This window comes from Gymnoscopelus microlampas (assembly GCF_963454915.1).
Source record: "Gymnoscopelus microlampas genome assembly, chromosome: 11".
NCBI lineage: Eukaryota > Metazoa > Chordata > Actinopteri > Myctophiformes > Myctophidae > Gymnoscopelus > Gymnoscopelus microlampas.
In genome coordinates, this window is record NC_139948.1 from 49,163,110 (window position 1) to 49,184,559 (window position 21,450).

General features: G+C 39.5%; 1 protein-coding gene across 1 annotated transcript in view; it reads right to left on the reverse strand.

The window, feature by feature from the left end:
- Positions 1-21,450, reverse strand: part of grid2ipa (glutamate receptor, ionotropic, delta 2 (Grid2) interacting protein, a) — a gene marked incomplete at both ends in the record, with an annotated part of 83,719 nt that overhangs the window by 52,492 nt on the left and 9,777 nt on the right. Inside the window, 3 exons of the mRNA XM_084070834.1 lie at positions 14,038-14,192; positions 15,614-15,949; positions 17,079-17,332. Of these exons, the coding sequence (XP_083926960.1) occupies positions 14,038-14,192; positions 15,614-15,949; positions 17,079-17,332 (745 nt within the window). The remainder of the gene's footprint in view (positions 1-14,037; positions 14,193-15,613; positions 15,950-17,078; positions 17,333-21,450) is intronic.

The following is a 21,450-nucleotide window of genomic DNA, read 5'->3' on the forward strand; positions in this document are numbered from 1 at the left end:
CTTCGTTCCAATCAGAACTCATCCGTCATCAAGCACCCAGAACCTCCCATTCAAACACTATTTCAAACGAGCTCATCAATCAACAATAAGCCTAATTGTATTCGGCAGCTTCACTGTATTCCAAAGCCAAACATAGAAGCCAGTAGAGCAGTAAAGTAGCCAGTCATCCTCCCCACACACATCTCTGTGTTGCCACCGCTGTTGCACCCTCCTGGCCCACCTGAGGAGCCCCCACCGGGACGACGTAGAGCCTCCGTCCTACTCTTCCCATTCAACACCCCCACTGACAGGCTACCGCCCCCAGCCAGTAGCAGTCGCTATACACAAATCCACAGACGTGCGTTGACACCGCAGCCATTGCTGCGGTGTCAACGCTCCGCGGCCGCGACACCGCAGCAATGGCCGCCTACAGGCAGCTACAGGCAGCTACAGGCAGCTACAGGCAGCGCGTCTGTGGATTCGTCTATAGCACAGCCACAAAGCAGTGTTGATTTCGTCGACTAAAACTATGACGAAAAATGTTCGTCAACTACCTTTTTTCACTGACGAAAACTAAATCAAAACAAAAGAAAAACTAAATCAAAACTAAGCTATGATGACTAAAACTAAGAATAAATATATTGACAATTTCGTCAACAAATAAAAACTAGACTAAAATGTTAGACAGAGTGGAGAAGAGATACAGTAGAACTAAGACAAGTCATTTTATGGTTGGTTGCGCTAGGGTGAAGCTGAAAATAGCCGATCTACAAGCTCACAACGCGTCGCGCTGCGACGCGTTGTGAGCTTGTAGATCGGCTATTTTCAGCATGCAACCGAGCATAAAATAAGCCATTACGACGCCATCAAGGCACCGCCAACATACATTTTAGTCGACAAAATCAACTGTAGATTTAGTCGACTATAATCTTATCATATTTTGTCGACTGAAACTAGACAAAAACTAAAACATTTCAGATGACTAAAATATGACTAAAACTAAACGGAATTTTATTCAAAAGACTATGACTAAAACTAAATCAAAATTTGCTGTCGCTCCCTCGCCACTCGGCTTCCCTCACCATGCACGAGCGCGGCCAATTTTGTTCGTAAAGACATACGGCCAAACCGGACGCACTGTGTTAGAGATGTCCGATAATATCGGCCCCCCGATATTATCGATATTATGTATTTAAAGTACAAAAGTAAAAGTACTCATTATGCAAAATTTCCCATTTCACATATTTTCAAATGTATAAAAATCTTTTGAAAATAGCAGATCTACAAGCTCACAATGTGTCGCATCGCGACGCATTGTGAGCTTGTAGATTGGCTATTTTCAAATGTCCGAAATGTGTATATAGGGCTGAAGTGGTTAATGTATGTTTTGTAATAATAATCAAAATCTACAAAGTAACTAGTAACTAAAGTTTTCAAATAATTCTAGTGGAGGTACAATATTTGCCTCTGAGATGTAGTGGAGTAGAAGTAAGAGTATAGAAAATTGGAAATACTCAAGTAAAGTAGAAATGCCTCAAAATTGTACTTCAGTACAGTACTTGAGTAAATGTACTTTGTTACTTTCCACCACTGAAGAGAATGCAACATCAGCATCAGGCCCACACAGTCCAATAGAATAGCTAGAACTATTTTCACATCAGCACCAGCAGTCAAACCAACAGCCAAATGAACAAACTTAAACTAACGACTGACTTAACGAGCTGTAATGATGATGACATTCCAAGTATAATTACATTAAAGCGGTTATATTTTGCTGCATTACTTTCACACGTTTCCAGCACTTGCTTTTAACCCCTGGGTTTGTTGAGCCATTTAAGAAGTCGGCGAGTGCGTCAGAAACCTAAGAGAGAATTTATTAAAAGAAGTAGGCTGCTTAAAAATAGAAACCCATCCTGTGGGAGGGGAGGGGGTGAGGGGTGGGGGGGTAGATCTGTGGAGGGAGGGGGGTAGATCTGTGGAGGGAGGGGGGTAGAGGCAGGACCAGGCCGGTCCAGGTTTATGAGGTGTGTTCTGTGTGTGTGTGTGTGTGTGTGTGTGTGTGTGTGTGTGTGTGTGTGTGTGTGTGTGTGTGTGTGTGTGTGTGTGTGTGTGTGTGTGTGTGTGTGTGTGTGTGTGTGTGTGGAGTCCAGTAATCAACATTTACTTAAATAAGCATGACTATTCTGGGGCAAATAATCAGCGAAAATATCAAATCTACAGGCTCGTCGCTGACCGAGGTTCCCCAGAGCTATCTACACCAAATCCCTTCACCAAAAACTTGTAGATCTACAAGCTTACAACAGGTCACACTGGCTGAGGTTACATGGCCAGGTTAGGTATATTCCACTTATATTCTGAATGAATGAATTAATTCAGAATAGAAATGCTCAAGTAAACACCTCAATTGGAATATAATATTCCATTCCGGTCTGATCTGAATGAATTTTCATTCGGGTTTGGAGGGGTGGTTTATACCGTTTGAATCGGTATAGTATATACCAATCGGAATTTACCATATAAACACTTTATTCCGAACGCTCCTCTCTGTTTGGAATACATGCATTCTTTTGCATATATCTGCGCTTAGTAGTGCTGTCAGAATTGGACGAAAATTATCTATCAAATCTCAATGTTTTAATTATTTTTAACTTTAATTCAAAGACTGCATAAGTCTATTTATGTCTCTTTATGCATCAGCCACGGTTGGTGCTGAGAAGCGCTCGCCCCTGCGGGATAAAATGAATGATTAATAGCGTCATTTAATAAGCTTATATACTGTAATGGTTAAGGCCAGACTTGTCCAGGAGAACGGACGCTGCGAGGATCTGAGCCTGTGATGGAGGAACAATCTTTACCTATTAAGTTAGATGAAACGCTTTTTAAATACAATTAAGGCCTACATGAGAAATGTGACAAGTAGTAGGCTAGCCTAAGTTTTACCGTGTCTGGTACCAATACAAAAAACTGAACTTGAAGATCTGCTACTTTCGCAATAAAACGGCGATAACAAAGGAACGCGGGCTCACACCGCATACAACGTACAGCCTGGCAGGTGTCGATGCGTTGCTTCCCGGCCTGCCTAAGGCCGGGAAACCTCCGCCACGGAGGCACAAGGGGGCTATTGCCTCCTCCCCATGACCACCAGGGGAAATTCCGCCCCGGGCAGTGGAGTCAGGCGGCACCTGGTCCAAGCCCGGGCGTAGGCGAGTAACCACTTTTCACATGTCAAAAGTTAAATTCCGAATGAATGCTTTGGCTCATGTAAACGAGGAATACTTTTATTCAGGTTCCATGTAAACAGTTGGGTATGACTCTCTGTTCGGAATGAGTTAATTCTGAATGAATACATATGTCCATGTAACTGCAGCCAATGACCACCAAAAGTGACAAAAACAGCTTGGAGAAAGTCAAAGAAAGTCACAGAAAATAAACAGCTCTTGCCTCTTACCTAAACTAAACATACTTAAAGCTCAACTTGGTCATGGTGCACCTGCACTTAAAGGGATATTTCACTTTCAAAACACATTTGGGTCATTTTATCGTCTACTCAGGCTTTTGTGAGTCCCCCAGACAGTTTTTAAGTCGCTTGATTCAGTATTTAGATATTTGATATTCATTTTATCAGACACGCCCCCTTCCTATAGAAACCCATTGTAACTCCATTGTAACCATGTTAGATTCATCTAAAACACCCGTCCTTGGTTCTGGTGACTAATATTGTCCTTTTGATACATGAGGAGACCGTGTTTTTTCAATTACTTTTTTCATTTATTTAAAAAAAAAACACAGCCCCCTCACGTATTAGGAGGGCAGGATGAGTCACCAGAACCAAGGACGGGTGTTTTTGATGAATCTAACACGTTAAAAATGGAGTTTGAAGTTACAATGGGTTTGTATAGGAAGGGGGCGTGTCTGATAAAATTAATATCAAATCTCTAAATACTGAATCAAACAACTGAAAAACTGTCTGGGGGGCTCACAAAAGCCTGAGCAGACAGTAAAATTACCCAAAATATTTTTTTACAGTGAAATATCCCTTTAAACTGGATGTGATGAAATATATCTGAGATGACAACACCCAAATGAAACTGCACCAACATGTATTTCATCCTTGTTGTTGTTGTTGTTTTCTCAGCACCGTTGTAATGCATAATTCATCACGCGCGTCCTTCGCTAAACAAACATTACAATGCATTCTTTAACAGGCAGCTTTCCAGGCAAGACAACGGTGTCGTAATTATGAAGGTTGTGCTCCATCCAGAATGGACCAGAAGGGAACACAGCATGGTCGAGCATGGTATTACAAACACAATGATTCTCATGACAGTATGAAAGTGATAACCGCTCCATGAGCGATACCCAAACACTGATGTACCGTCTATCATAACCACATATCGACTCTGTCGGGTGGAAACCTCATGTCCAAAACTGTTCAAATTCAAAAATAGCAAAAAAGTTGCAAACGTTATTATCGATGCTAGAGAGAGAGGAACTGTGTCTCGAAGCCAACTGCCACATCATCACGCCACAGTTAACATACAGTATTGAGTGCCAAAACCGGCTAGAGCCGTTTTTAATATTATTTTTTTTCCCACAAGGGGAAAGAATCATCCTACAGTAGGAATCATCGGACCCTTTAACACATTGAGTGTCGAAACTGGCTAGAGCCGTTTTTTAATATTTTTTTTTCCCACAAGGGGAATGAATCATCCTGGGACCCTTTAAAGGAGGAGTTCACCCAAAAAATTACTTATTTTCTACCAATTACACACTCCATGAAGCCTTGATTTCATGGATTTATTTTTGTTTTTGTGGCATTCCTAAGACAATAATTCGATGACCGTGTGTATTTCCGGTAGGAGACACAAATAATCTACTTTGTGTCTCCTACCGGATACATAAGCCGGTAGGAGACGGGAATCAAATTATTAGCTTAAGAATGCGACAAAAACAAAAAAGAATCCATGGATTCAAGGCTTCATAGGGTGTGCAATTGACAGAAAATAAGTCATTTTTTGGGTGAACTCCTCCTTTAAAATGGAATGGACGGATGTGAATCCAGTCAAAAAAACGTCACTTCCGTCCTGCTCCAATGATAGGATCTGGAGAAAAAGGTCCATATCTCCATATCTTCTTACCGTGGCCATTTTCGACGAGCGATCACTCTGCAATGCATGGCGGATTGTGCCAGAAATATCATTGTTCCAGACAGTCCACCTTTTGTTCACATCCAGGGTCCTCGTGGTGGCTTGTTTTAAAAAAAAACTCTGGCACTCGATGTGTTAACCCATTCAATCCGGGAACGTGTCTGTCGACACTTTCGATACTTTTGGCTATCCAAAAATAGCAGATCTACAAGCTCGTAGCGCAGCACGAAGTGGCAGATCTGCTATTTTTCTTTTTTTTAATCTTTAAAGAATTATGAAAATCTGTTAATATATTATTTTATATTTAAAATGAAAAATGTTCACTTTAAAGGGGGGGGGGGGGTCCCTGGATCAAATTATTATGAGATGTGGGGGTCCGCGGCCAAATACATACATATCATTTTGGGTGGTCCATGACATAAACACTTTTTGAGCACCACTGATATAGAAACATGGGTTTCTCCGGAAAACTGTTAGAAAATTAGATGACATTTCTAGAATGGGCTTCAGGTCTTAAAGGGTTAATAAAGGAATATTATACAGAGGCAATCTGCACGATGCGATCAGAGACACAGAGCGATTACACTCACCTGATACAGCAACACATCATTGCTTCCTGCGCAGATCAAATCAAAAGGATGTGTGTGTGTGTGTGTGTGTGTGTGTGTGTGTGTGTGTGTGTGTGTGTGTGTGTGTGTGTGTGTGTGTGTGTGTGTGTGTGTGTGTGTGTGTGTGTGTGTGTGTGTGTGTGTGTGTGTGTGTGTGTGTGTGTGTGTGCGTGCGTGCGTGCGTGCGTGCGTGCGTGCGCGCGCGCGCGTGCGCGTGTGCGTGTCAGGAGAGAGTGTGTGTGCATGCATGCGTCTCCCAAAACCACCGGCAACAAAGTGTCTGTATACAGCAGTGGTGTAAAGTACATTTACTTAAAGGGTAAGACCACTTTGGTAGAGGTTTGGGTTGTGTATTTACCTTGCCATGATGTAACTCCAAAGGTGGGCAAGAAATAAAAAATAAAAAATAATTGCTCCATTGATTAGAAATTGATAATTCAAAATATGCTCCTCATTGACTTACATTGTACGGTAAAACTGCTCTCAAAGTCACTCTTTTAGCACAAAAACGAACGCAAACAAAGTTGATTCAGACAATATAGAACATCACCAAACCCAGTACTGTTTTTTTTTAAAATACAAATGTCAACTTCTTGTTGATTTTGCCATTTTTAATAAGTAGAAAACCCGGACTGGATCGCCGGATCCGGATCCAGATCTTCAAATAGTAAAATCAACAGGAAGTTGACATTTTTATAAAAAAAACAAACAGTACTGGGTTTGGTGATGCTCTATATTGTCTGAATCAGCTATGTTTGGGTTCATGTATGTGCTAAAAGAGTGACTTTGAGAGCTGTTTTACCGTACAATCTAAGTCAATGAGGAGCATATTTTGAATTATCAATTTCTAATCAATGGAGCAATTATTTTTTATTTCTTGCCCACCTTTGCAGTTACATCATGGCAAGGTAACTACAAAACCCAAACCTCTACCAAAGTGGTCTTACCCTTTAAGTACACTTTTGAGGTATTATATTTTACTTTACTTGAGTGTTTCCAGTTTTCCGTTCTTTTACTTCTACTCCACAACATCTCGGAGGCAAATATCGTACTTTTACTCCACTACAATTATTTGAAAACTTTAGTTACTAGTCACTAGATTATTATTACAAAACATACATTAAACACTTCAGCCCTAAATACATTCCGGCCATTTGAAAATAGGCGATTACAAGCTCACAATGTGTCGCATCGTGCATTCTACATAATGAGAACTTTCTACTTTTGGTACTTTAAGTACCTGTGACACTATACTTGTGACGTCCCCACAAATTACATAATGACATAATATAACAATAATAATATAATATTTTCCAGTGTTTAAACAGATGCCCGTCTGTCTGTCTGCCTGCCTGCCTGCCTGCCTGCCTGCCTGCCTGCCTGCCTGCCTGTCTGCCTGTCTGCCTGTCTGTCTGTCTGTCTGTCTGTCTGTCTGCCTGCCTGCCTGCCTGCCTGCCTGCCTGCCTGCCTGTCTGTCTGTCTGTCTGTCTGTCTGTCTGCCTGCCTGCCTGCCTGCCTGCCTGCCTGCCTGCCTGCCTGCGGGTCTGACTTCAAATGTCAGGCAGACAGCGTGTGATGAAAGGTGCCACCATCACCATGCCAACCTGATCCCACAGGAAGAGGGGGGGGGGGGTTCTTTAGTAAACAAAGGATTATCATTCACACCACAATCAAACAGCGCTGGAGGTGCAGAATCATATCGTTGCAGAAACCTCATGTCTCCATATTTTAACTTTTTGTGTTTTTTTGCCTAAATGAATGCCCTTACTTCATACACGGGCAACTGGCGGCCCGGGGGCCACATGCGGCCCCCACCTTCACTTAATGCGGCCCGAAGGTTAATATCGTATTACTGATATATCATTGATTTCAGCTGTTATGATTCAAAACATGCAAACATGACCAGCTTTAATTACTTCCGTCTATATTAGTAGCTTAATGACTACTATTACAATTCTATTGTGTTTTTTATGTCCAATGCATTTGTATTTAAGTTCATAAAGTTAACATAAGTATAACTAAATGCATTTGAAATAAAATAAAAATGTTATTTTTCAGGATTCCAATTCGAAAATAGCAAAAAATAATTCTGGATTCCAATTCAAAAATAGCTAAAATAGCCGATCTACAAGCTCAAAACGCGTCGCGCTGCGACGCGTTTTGAGCTTGTAGATCGGCTATTTTTGCTACTTTTGTGTGACATAGAATGGCAACATGCAATGTGGCCCTCTGGAGTGAGTGTGGAAATATAGTGGCCCTCTCATCATCAAAGTTGCATCACCCCTGCCTTACTTGATCATGCTAGAGCTTCACAAAAAAGCATCAAAAGTAGCAGATCTACAAGCTCGTTTTGAGATTGTAGATCTGCTACTTTTTATTTTTTAATTTTTTTTTAATCCTGAAAAGTAACAGTTTTTGGACATATAGGGTTTCCACGATATAATGGAAGGTTTGTGTTTTAGAAAAAACACATGATTGTAGATGTACAGTAAATCCATAAACATACTGTATCGTATATATACTAGTATAGATATACAAACATCATATCGACCAACTCTATGATGGCATGGCAACATATTAATGGCAGGTTACTGTATACAGTATATCATTTTTTTAATATACATAGTATATGAATACAAGAAAGTTCGCCCCAAAACACGCTCGCCCCGGGTCAAATCCGGGGGCGTCGGAACGGTCGCCACCAGGTATTCCTAACCTTAACCTCAGTAAAACTATGTCTAAACCTAACCTTATTCCTAACCTTAACCTCAGTAAAACTATGTCTAAACCTAACCTTATTCCTAAACGTAACCTCAGTAAAACTATGCCTAAACCTAACCTTATTCCTAACCTTAACCTCTGTAAAACTATGTATAAACCTAACCTTATTCCTAAACTTAACCTCTGTAAAACTATGTCTAAACCTAACCTTAATCCTAAACTTAACCTCCGTAAAACTATGTCTAAACCTAACCTTATTCCTAAACTTAACCTCAGTAAAACTATGTCTAAACCTAACCTTATTCCTAACCTTAACCTCAGTAAAACTATGTCTAAACCTAACCTTATTCCTAAACTTAACCTCAGTAAAACTATGTCTAAACCTAAACTTATTCCTAACCTTAACCTCAGTAAAACTATGTCTAAACGTAAACTTATACCTAAACTTAACCTCAGTAAAACTATGTCTAAACCTAACCTTATTCCTAAACGTAACCTCAGTAAAATTATGCCTAAACCTAACCTTATTCCTAAACTTAACCTCAGTAAAATGATGCCTAAACCTAAACTTATACCTAAACTTAAACTCAGTAAAACTATGTCTAAACCTAACCTTATTCCTAAACTTAACCTCAGTAAAATTATGCCTAAACTAAACCTAAACTTATTCCTAAACGTAACCTCAGTAAAACTACGTCTAAACCTAACCTTATTCCTAAACTTAACCTCAGTAAAATTATGCCTAAACTAAACCTAAACTTATACCTAAACTTAACCTCAGTAAAACTATGCCTAAACCTAACCTTATTCCTAAACTTAACCTCAGTAAAATTATGCCTAAACCTAACCTTATTCCTAAACTTAACCTCAGTAAAACTATGCCTAAACCTAACCTTATTCCTAAACGTAACCTCAGTAAAACTATGTCTAAACCTAACCTTATTCGTAAACTTAACCTCAGTAAAACTATGTCTAAACCTAACCTTATTCCTAAACGTAACCTCAGTAAAACTATGTCTAACCCCAACCTTATTCCTAAACGTAACCTCAGTAAAACTATGCCTAAACCTAACCTTATTCCTAAACTTAACCTCAGTAAAATTATGCCTAAACCTAACCTTATTCCTAAACGTAACCTCAGTAAAACTATGTCTAAACCTAACCTTATTCCTAAACTTAACCTCAGTAAAACTATGTCTAAACCTAACCTTATTCCTAAACGTAACCTCAGTAAAATTATGCCTGAACCTAACCTTATTCCTAAACTTAACCTCAGTAAAATTATGCCTAAACCTACACTTATACCTAAACTTAAACTCAGTAAAACTATGCCTAAACTTAACCTCAGTAAAACTATGTCTAAACCTAACCTTATTCCTAAACTTAACCTCAGTAAAATTATGCCTAAACTAAACCTAAACTTATACCTAAACTTAACCTCAGTAAAATTATGCCTAAACCTAACCTTATTCCTAAACTTAACCTCAGTAAAATTATGCCTAAACCTAACCTTATTCCTAAACTTAACCTCAGTAAAACTATGCCTAAACCTAACCTTATTCCTAAACGTAACCTCAGTAAAACTATGTCTAAGCCTAACCTTATTCCTAAACTTAACCTCAGTAAAACTATGTCTAAACCTAACCTTATTCCTAAACGTAACCTCAGTAAAATTATGCCTAAACCTAACCTTATTCCTAAACTTAACCTCAGTAAAATTATGCCTAAACCTACACTTATACCTAAACTTGAACTCAGTAAAACTATGCCTAAACTTAACCTCAGTAAAACTATGTCTAAACCTAACCTTATTCCTAAACTTAACCTCAGTAAAATTATGCCTAAACTAAACCTAAACTTATACCTAAACTTAACCTCAGTAAAACTATGCCTAAACCTAACCTTATTCCTAAACTTAACCTCAGTAAAATTATGCCTAAACCTAACCTTATTCCTAAACGTAACCTCAGTAAAACTATGTCTAAACCTAACCTTATTCCTAAACTTAACCTCAGTAAAATTATGCCTAAACTAAACCTAAACTTATACCTAAACTTAACCTCAGTAAAACTATGCCTAAACCTAACCTTATTCCTAAACTTAACCTCAGTAAAATTATGCCTAAACCTAACCTTATTCCTAAACTTAACCTCAGTAAAACTATGCCTAAACCTAACCTTATTCCTAAACGTAACCTCAGTAAAACTATGTCTAAACCTAACCTTATTCGTAAACTTAACCTCAGTAAAACTATGTCTAAACCTAACCTTATTCCTAAACGTAACCTCAGTAAAACTATGTCTAACCCCAACCTTATTCCTAAACGTAACCTCAGTAAAACTATGCCTAAACCTAACCTTATTCCTAAACTTAACCTCAATAAAATTATGCCTAAACCTAACCTTATTCCTAAACGTAACCTCAGTAAAACTATGTCTAAACCTAACCTTATTCCTAAACTTAACCTCAGTAAAACTATGTCTAAACCTAACCTTATTCCTAAACGTAACCTCAGTAAAATTATGCCTGAACCTAACCTTATTCCTAAACTTAACCTCAGTAAAATTATGCCTAAACCTACACTTATACCTAAACTTAAACTCAGTAAAACTATGCCTAAACTTAACCTCAGTAAAACTATGTCTAAACCTAACCTTATTCCTAAACTTAACCTCAGTAAAATTATGCCTAAACTAAACCTAAACTTATACCTAAACTTAACCTCAGTAAAACTATGCCTAAACCTAACCTTATTCCTAAACTTAACCTCAGTAAAATTATGCCTAAACCTAACCTTATTCCTAAACTTAACCTCAGTAAAACTATGCCTAAACCTAACCTTATTCCTAAACGTAACCTCAGTAAAACTATGTCTAAGCCTAACCTTATTCCTAAACTTAACCTCAGTAAAACTATGTCTAAACCTAACCTTATTCCTAAACGTAACCTCAGTAAAATTATGCCTAAACCTAACCTTATTCCTAAACTTAACCTCAGTAAAATTATGCCTAAACCTACACTTATACCTAAACTTAAACTCAGTAAAACTATGCCTAAACTTAACCTCAGTAAAACTATGTCTAAACCTAACCTTATTCCTAAACGTAACCTCAGTAAAACTACGTCAAAACCTAACCTTATTCCTAAACTTAACCTCAGTAAAATTATGCCTAAGCTAAACCTAACCTTATACCTAAACTTAACCTCAGTAAAACTATGCCTAAACCTAACCTTATTCCTAAACTTAACCTCAGTAAAATTATGCCTAAACCTAACCTTATTCCTAAACTTAACCTCAGTAAAACTATGCCTAAACCTAACCTTATTCCTAAACGTAACCTCAGTAAAACTATGTCTAAACCTAACCTTATTCCTAAACTTAACCTCAGTAAAACTATGTCTAAACCTAACCTTATTCCTAAACTTAACCTCAGTAAAACTATGTCTAACCCCAACCTTATTCCTAAACGTAACCTCAGTAAAACTATGCCTAAACCTAACCTTATTCCTAAACTTAACCTCAGTAAAATTATGCCTAAACCTAACCTTATTCCTAAACGTAACCTCAGTAAAACTATGTCTAAACCTAACCTTATTCCTAAACTTAACCTCAGTAAAACTATGTCTAAACCTAACCTTATTCCTAAACGTAACCTCAGTAAAACTATGCCTAAACCTAACCTTATTCCTAAACTTAACCTCAGTAAAATTATGCCTAAACCTAACCTTATTCCTAAACTTAACCTCAGTAAAACTATGCCTAAACCTAACCTTATTCCTAAACGTAACCTCAGTAAAACTATGTCTAAACCTAACCTTATTCCTAAACTTAACCTCAGTAAAACTATGTCTAAACCTAACCTTATTCCTAAACGTAACCTCAGTAAAACTATGTCTAAACCTAACCTTATTCCTAAACGTAACCTCAGTAAAACTATGTCTAAACCTAACCTTATTCCTAAACGTAACCTCAGTAAAACTATGTCTAAACCTAACCTTATTCCTAAACTTAACCTCAGTAAAACTATGTCTAAACCTAACCTTATTCCTAAACGTAACCTCAGTAAAACTATGCCTAAACCTAACCTTATTCCTAAACGTAACCTAAGTAAAACTATGCCTAAACCTAACCTTATTCCTAAACTTAACCTCAGTAAAACTATGCCTAAACCTAACCTTATTCCTAAACGTAACCTCAGTAAAACTATGTCTAAACCTAACCTTATTCCTAAACGTAACCTCAGTAAAACTATGTCTAAACCTAACCTTATTCCTAAACGTAACCTCAGTAAAACTATGCCTAAACCTAAACTTATACCTAAACTTAACCTCAGTAAAACTATGTCTAAACCTAACCTTATACCTAAACTTAACCTCAGTAAAACTATGTCTAAACCTAACCTTATTCCTAAACGTAACCTCAGTAAAACTATGCCTAAACCTAACCTTAAACTCAGTAAAACAAAAACAATATTCCAATATACCATGTTTCAATGTTGAATGACTCATGAAGGTGAAACTTGCATTTCACTTTCATATATATATATATATATATATATATATATATATATATATATATATATATATATATATATATATATATATATATATATATATATATATCGTGTTTCAATGTTGACTGACTCATGACTGGGAAGATAGTGGAGAAAGAGAGATGAGCTTCATTTGCCTAAATTAAGCTAAATGTGTTCTGGATGCATCAGAGGTTGGTATAAGTGTAGACATCACACATTGTGGTGGGAAATCGTACAAACATGTACGATTACAAAGTAAGCTAATATTTAATTCACTTACGTTCAGAGGTTGAAAAAGTACTCAAATGTTTTACTTAAGTAAAGGTATCAATGCAATGTAGAAATACTCTTTCTGAATTCAAAATTCAGAAACCTAGATACCTCATTGGCCTCTGCAGTTCAGGCATCTGCCTTTATATGTCTATGCTTCAAAACACCACTGAGCAATTTCATAGAAATGAATAGCTGGGGGCGGGGCAATCCGCCCTCTGGATATATTCTAATCTCTCAAGAACAGATTCAGAGCTGCGCTACTGAATCTGTCGGGAGCCCCGTTCAGAACGTGCGCGCGTTGGCCTACAAGTGGGCGTGCCTTCAGATCAGGAAGCAGGCCGCGCTTTACCCAATCAAATGTAGTGGGCGGGATTTACATCTGTGCGTTCGCTTCCCACTGGAAACAAACCCAAACTCATTTAACAATAGCATCCTCGGAGCCGACAAAACCCACGGAAAGTTAGTAACATTTTAACTTGTTCTTTCATCATAGAAACAAGTGGGCTTATAACCTAAACAATCCATGTTCTCTGGGAGAAATGGTGTTAGTGTTCCGTGGAGAAATATTGTTAGTGGGAATGAGAACATAGGCGCACCACCGGAAGTGGAGGGCTGAGGGCAGAGACCAAACGCCGGTTTACAGTCATCGTCGGTCTATTGAATAACTCCCCCCAGAGTCAAATGCAAAAGTGAAAAAACGCTGGGGGCGTTGTTTTTCCTTTTTATTTGACGATGGGTTCCCAGATTGTATATATTATAACTCTATGGTCATACCTGATGCTGTCGATGAGCTGCTGGTGCTGGTCAGAGATGAGGATGTCTGGCAGAGCGTCCGCCAGGCTGTCCACGTCTCTCTCTGTGGCGTACTGCTTCAGCACCTCAAACAGCTCCTCCTTCACGTCTGGCTCCTCCCCCAGCACCTCCTCCACCTGATTGGTTGAGTACATAGCATAGGTACCAGTGGTGGAAAAGAAGTACTCAAATGTTTTACTTAAGTAAAAGTAACAATACTGCAATGTAAGAAGTGTATACTCTGTTACAAGTTCAAGTCCGAAATTCAATATTTACTTGAGTAAAACTATAAAAGAATCAGAATCAAAATGTACTTAAAGTACCAAAAGTAAAAGTACAAAAATGTTTGAAAATAGCCGATCTACAAGCTCACAACGCGTTGCGATGCAACGCGTTGTGAGCTTGTGGATCTGCTATTTTCAAATGGCCTAGGTATAAAATAGGGCTAAAGTGGTTAATAATAATAAATTGTAGCTTGTAGATCAGCTTTTTTGAAAAGATTTGAATACATTTGAAAACTTGTGAAATGGGACATTCTGCGTAATGAGTACTTTCTACTTTTGGTACCTTAAGTACATTTTGATACCAATACTTTTGTACTTTTACTCAAGTATTTTTTTAATACGGGACTCCTACTTGTAACACAGTATTCTACATTGCAGTATTGATACTTTTACTTATGGTAAAACATTTGAGTACTTTTTCCCACCACCGATGAACACAATAGTGTTGATTTTGACACCATTTTTTAAATTTAGTTTTAGTCATATTTTAGTCATCTGAAATGTTTTGTTTTTGGCGACTAAATATCATAAGATTTTAGTCGACTAAATCTGCAGTTGATTTAGTCGACTAAAATGTATTTTGGCGGTACCTTGATGGCGTCGTAATGGCTGATTTTACACTTGGTTGCATGCTGAAAATAGCAGATCTGCTATTTTCAGAGCGCAACACCTGAGCATAAAGCATAGTCTTTTAGTTCTTACTGGATCTCTTCTCCACTAGTCCCTCACTAACATTTTATCCCATGTATAACGCACAAACTTTTTATTTTATTTTTTTATTGCGTTTTTTTCTCTCTAAGCACCTTAACGTCTATAAGAATATCATGCACAGTATACATACATTGCTGCTATGCTCAGGCACCTTAGTTTGTTTCTTATCTCAGGTACTTTGTAAATATGTAGATAACTTGTTTTTGGCCTTCTATTGTTCTCTTGTTCGATCTCCTTCCCACTTGCCCCCTACCCCTCTTCTTTCTACGGAATTTAACGTTGCGATGGGAATGATGTACAAAAACGAATTTCACCCACTTTTTTACCTTGTAAACCTGTGATGTGACAATAAAACTGATTCTGATTCTGATTCTGATTCTGATTAGTCTAGTTTTTATTTGTTGATGAAATTGTCAATATATTTAGTCTTAGTTTTAGTCATGATAGCTTAGTTTTTATTTAGTTTTTCTTTAGTTTTTGGGAGTGAAAAAAGGTAGTCGACCAACATTTTTCGTCATAGTTTTGGTTGACGAAATCAACACTGGAACACAATAAGCTCATACCTTCTGGTTGAACTCCAGGGCCTTCTGGGCGCGGCTGTCCCGTACGGGGTCTGTGCTCTGGGACAGCACCCTCATGCTGCTGCTCAGGCGCTTGGGCCGGCGCGCCGCCATGCTGAGCACGCCCAGGCGGAGCGGGCGTCCCTGGGCCGCCTTGATCATGGCCGCCGCCGCCTCGTGCTGCTTGACGGGGATGCCGTTCACCTCCATCACGTAGTCCTGGGCCTTGAGGCCGCAGCGGCCCGCCGGCCCGCTAGGCGAGCAGTCCTCCACCATGAGGGGGCTGTCCCCCACGATGGTGAAGCCGAAGCGGCCGTCCGGCCCGGGGTTGATGTTGATCTGAGGGACAGTGGTGTAAAAAAGTACTCAAATTATTTACTTACTTAAGTAAAAGTACCATTACTGCAATATATAAATACTGTTACAAGTAAAAGTCCAGAATTCCAGAAGCTCACAACGCTTACACAAGCTCACAGCGCTCACAACGTGACGTGCTGTGAGCTTGTAGATCGGCTATTTTCAAATAGCCTATGTATAAAATATGGCGGTTAAAGTGGTTAAAGGTAGGGTAAGTGATATTTTTTGGTTAAAACAAAAAGTATTTCGTTAAAAGGTTAAAGCACTATATTCTGATAGTAATCATTGCTATAGAGTGTTTGTTCAGTAACAGGCGTCTCCCCGTCTCTCCAGATCTTTAATAAACAGAAAATACATTTTCCGGTAGGTGTCAAAATCTCAGCCAATCAGGAGAAAGTTCCAGTTCCAATTTTGTCTGCTCATTTCTTTGTGTCATCACTTCAAATTTCACTTGTTTAATCTGTATCCTGATTGAGTTCTCTATCCTGATTGGATAAAATTGGAAATGAAACTGAAACTGAAACGAAAATGCATTTTCTGTTTAATAAAGAGGTGGAGAGACAAGGAGACTCCTTTTACTGAACAAACATTCTATAGCAATGAGTACTATCAGAATATAGAGCTATTTAACACTTATTTTAACCAAAGAAAATCACTTACCCTACCTTTAAAGTATGTTTTATAATGTCATAATTTATATCTGAAAAGTAACTATAGTAACTCAAGTTTTCAAATAATTGTAGTGGAGTAAAAGTACAATATTTGCCTCTGAGATGTAGTCGAGTAGAAGTAAAAGTACAGAAAATGGGAAATACTCCAGTAGGCTAAAGTAAAAATTCCTCAAAAGTGTAGTTAAGTACAGTACTTGAGTAAATGTACTTAGTTACTTAACACCACTGCTGAGGGAGGAGGTGGTGATCAAAGCAAAGCTGACTGGGGTTTAGGGTGAATTATCAGTCAGATATGTTTTTTTTTGTTAAATGGATAGTTCACCCCCAAATCGACTTTTTCATGGTCATCAAATTATTGGCTTAGGAATACGACAAAAACAAAACCCACTTTGAGAACCAGTGGGTTAAACGATCAAACAATCAAATCAATGGATCGGTACCTGCTCGATGCGAGACACCACGCCGATGCTGGGCGGCACCGTCTTGAGGGTCTGTGCCAGGGCGATGAGGGCGGGCGTGCTGAGGTTGGTGACGTCCTGGCCCTCTATGTCCACCACCTGGTCCCCGGGCTGGAGGCCCGCCAGGTAGGCAGAGCTGCCCTCCACCACCGTCAGGATGTAGCTGGGGCCCGCGCCGCCCAGCCGGAACCCAAACTCCTCCGGCCAGTTCTGGTTGGTGGCGGGCAGGCCCAGATCTGAGGGATGGATGGAGAGGGAGAGAGAGAGAGAGAGAGAGAGAGAAAATGTTTATTGAAACTCTGTCAGTGTCTTTGTGTGTGTGTGTGTGTGTGTGTGTGTGTGTGTGTGTGTGTGTGTGTGTGTGTCTTTGAGAGTGGGCGTGTGTTTTGGGGCGTAGGCTTAGCTCCAGCTCCTAGCTTGGCACACCTGTTTCCAGTTCCCTCATCTCTACCTCAGTGGTTCTTAACCTGTGGGTCGGGACCCCCCGGGGGGTCCCCACATGATTTTGGGGGGGGTCCCCAGATGACAGTGAAGAGACAATTTATGGACTTTTAAGACCTTTTTAATACCTAAAAAATAAAAATGAATTAAAGAAAAGAAAAAGACCATTACTGCATCAAACGTAATCAACAAACTATACTATAAAACATTGGCCAAATTGTCAAATAATATAAGAAAGAGGCAAACAAGCTCACAACGCCTCGCGTTGTGAGGCGTTGTGAGCTTGTAGATCTGCTATTTTCACAATATTTATCTGTGGAACGGAGTCAAACAAAATGGGGGGTCCCCAGTTCAAATATGATTATTTTGTGGGTCATGGCCTGAAAAGGTTGAGAACCACTGATCTACCTCACCTGCCTGCTATCAGCTCATCACCTCACAGTCTATAAAGCCATGGTCTTCTCTCTTCGCGATGCCAGAGCGTTTCACAACTTCCAGTGTGTGGTTAACGCTTTTTGCCAGCCACTGAATTCAGTCCTAGTTATTTCCTAGTGCTACAGTTGGTGTTCTAGAACCCTGTATTGTACTCCTCATGACTCACCCCTTTCTCCTGTTCTGCAGTGACCATACTCAAACATACTCACACACCTGCTCCCCTCGACCACTCCAAACCAACACTTCCCCAATTCCTCCTTTGTTTAAATTAACACCCTTGGACTTTGACTATTGTGTGGTTTCTGCATTTGGGTCCGCCAGTTATACAACTTATGACAGAAACTCAGTGTTGGGCAGTAGCGAGTTACTTTTAATATATTACTGTAATATTATTATTTTACCCAGTAACGAGTAGTGTAAGGTATCACTCTGCCAAAACAGTAATTTTATACCATATTACTATGTAAAACATTTATTTTTATTTTTTACATAGTAATATGGTATATTACTCAGGTTTTGTTGGCTGCCTTTTGAAAACATTTAGTTGAAAAGGTCAAGAGAGATTGCTGCTTTATTTTATAGCCTTTTGGGCTGATTGGTGACAGTAATTATTATTATTCCAAAGACTGTGATTCAGGTCTAAAAGGAGCTGGGTAAACAGATTGTGTCTTATTTTTTTTTTGCGGGGGGGGGGGGGGGGGTAATATAATATATAATATAATATATATAATATATAACTATTCAGGTCATGGCCTGAATAGTTGGGGAACCCTAGCTGTAGAGGACTTTTTTCTTTGTTTGTCATGGGCTTTCCTTTTATAACACGTGTGTGGAACTGCTGACAACATCCAGGTTCTTCTCAAAACTAAATACTGACCTCCAGATGTTTGTTTATAACTCCACAACTGAACAAACACTCTATAGCAATGATTGCTTTCAGTATATAGAGATATTTAACTTATTGCACCTTTAATAATAAAACAGCATTAGATCAGTCCAGTTTATTTTCAGCTTTTGGACAATGAAATATATGTCCAATAGTGCAATTATGAACAATGAACAGCACAATGTAATGCCACAGTGGGTTTTGAGGTGCACAACTGTGAGTACATGCAGATTGGGGGAAACTATAGGAAACTGCCACAATTAAGCTAAGTTATCCATAATTCCTCCGTTTGTTTGCTTTTTTACCAACTTATTTGTGAGGTTTAGAATCTGCTTCCTTTAAGACTGTGTTTTGCCAAAACAAAGACAGCAGCAGAGTAAAGTGTCCTATTATACCTATAGTACTGAGTGACCAATAAACTGCAGAACAAGCACATCTTGTTCTATACTTCTAGAACAATAATGACTTTAACAGGACGTCCTATCTCTTGGTGTATTATTTCCTAAGTTGTCAGATTTTGCGAGAGAAATAAGCAACCTCGGTTTATGAAAACAAGGCCAAAAGAAGCGACCTAGGCCAAGAGTACTTTAACCTACTGTATACACATCGATCGGCTATTTGATATTAGCCGATCTACAAGCTCACAACGCACCGCGATGCGACGCATTGTGAGTTTAGGAAGCAAGCAACTACACACTTTGAAAACAAGCCCAAAAGAAACACAACCTACCTATTACAATAAGCAGACATGGCAACTGCTGCCTACACTGGTTGAAGAGTGCAGAAAGACCCCCAATAATAATGTTAATGTTCAGTGACAGGTCCTGTCCAGTGGGGGGAGACATTGTCATAAATTATGATCAAGACGTGCCCTTAATGAGGCTGCAAGTGATACAGTATAAGTTATATATTTCAATAGTAACCATTGCTACTGTACACAGTGCTATTGTGCCCCCCCCCCCAGCTCTTTAATAAACAGAAAATATATTTTTCAAATTTTACTTAAGCACAGTACTTGAGTATATGTACTTAGTTACTTTACACCACTGTAAGCAACCGCGTCTTGTTATTTGCCTGTGTGTCACCTTTAGCGAAATGTGAGCTTCAAAATGGAGGCCAAACGGCCTAAATAGGACAGGCTGGAAGATGGGACAAGCTGTCAGGCCATGCATGGCAGCAGTGAGAAATAGGCCTTAAATAAATCAGAACCAAATCACACATAGACCTCGGTACGCTGGCAGTGGCACTGCAACACATTAAAAGGGATAGTTCACCCCCAAAATGCCTTTTTGTCTCTGCCAGGCCGAAAGGCATGGCGAGAGAGTATGTTTTGCACCCTGTCCGTCCGTGTGTGTGTGTGTGTGTGTGTGTGTGTGTGTGTGTGTGTGTGTGTGTGTGTGTGTGTGTGTGTGTGTGTGTGTGTGTGTGTGTGTGTGTGTGTGTGTGTGTGTGTGTGTGCGTGCGTGCGTGCGTGCGTGCGTGCGTGCGTGCGTGCGTGCGTGCGTGCGTGCGTGCGTGCGTGCGTGCGTGCGTGCGTGCGTGCGTGCGTGCGTGCGTGCGTGTGTGTGTGTCCTTCTGTCTGTGAGCAGCTAATCTCCGGCACTGTTGGGCCAGTCACTGCGAAACTGTGCACACACACTCCCCGGATGTCAATTCAGAACCTCTGACCTAATTTTTTCAGATTGGCCTGTTACAGCGCCACCAGGAGGCCGATTTGTGCAAAACACATTTTGACAGTTCTCCTACAGATTTGATCCAAACATCACACAGATCGGTACACAGTATCTCTATAGTCACGTGATCAACACGGATTTGTCCAATTTCCCACATTCCATCCTCATTGGCTAAGGTTGGCTTCCAAAGCTTGCAGGATTGGTCCGTTTTGAATAAAAGGCCTCAAATCATGAACACAGCTTGCAATTTCAGTGAAATTTTGCACGCATATTCCCACTAGGCCGAGGAAGACATGCCACCCTTTTCACATTGGCCTGTTATAGCGCCACCAGCAGGCCTAATTTAGCAAATTTACCATGTTTTATATGTTGGCTATTCAAAAAAGGCAGATGTACAAGCAATCTTTGAGTATATATTATAAATATATATTCAAAGATTTGTACAAATTTCCACGATTTTTCAAAAATAGCAGATCTACAAGCTCATAGCGCGGCACTCGTAGATACACTATTTTTGAATAGCCCAAAGAATAAAAGGTTAAAAATATTGTGATGCTATATTATATTAATTAATTATGTTTTACATAAGAGCAAAACCGCGGACGGAACAAGAGGAGGTTATTTCAGAAGGAGCGCTGGCACCTGGTCGGTCCACTGTGCTGGATGTCCCCTGGTCACTGTCCCCATTCTCTTTACCGCAGAACCTACCGCTGCGCTGCGGCGTGTCCCCGAAGACTGGGACACTTATTTTATATCTGCACACAGATCTACTGCCATGCACCTCCTCCAGTGGTGGAAGGAGTACTCAGATATGTGTACTTAAGTACAAGTAGCAATACCACAAGATTAAAAAATACTCTGTTACAAGTAAAAGGCATGTGTTCAAAAATGTTACTTGAGTAAAAGTACAAAATTGTTG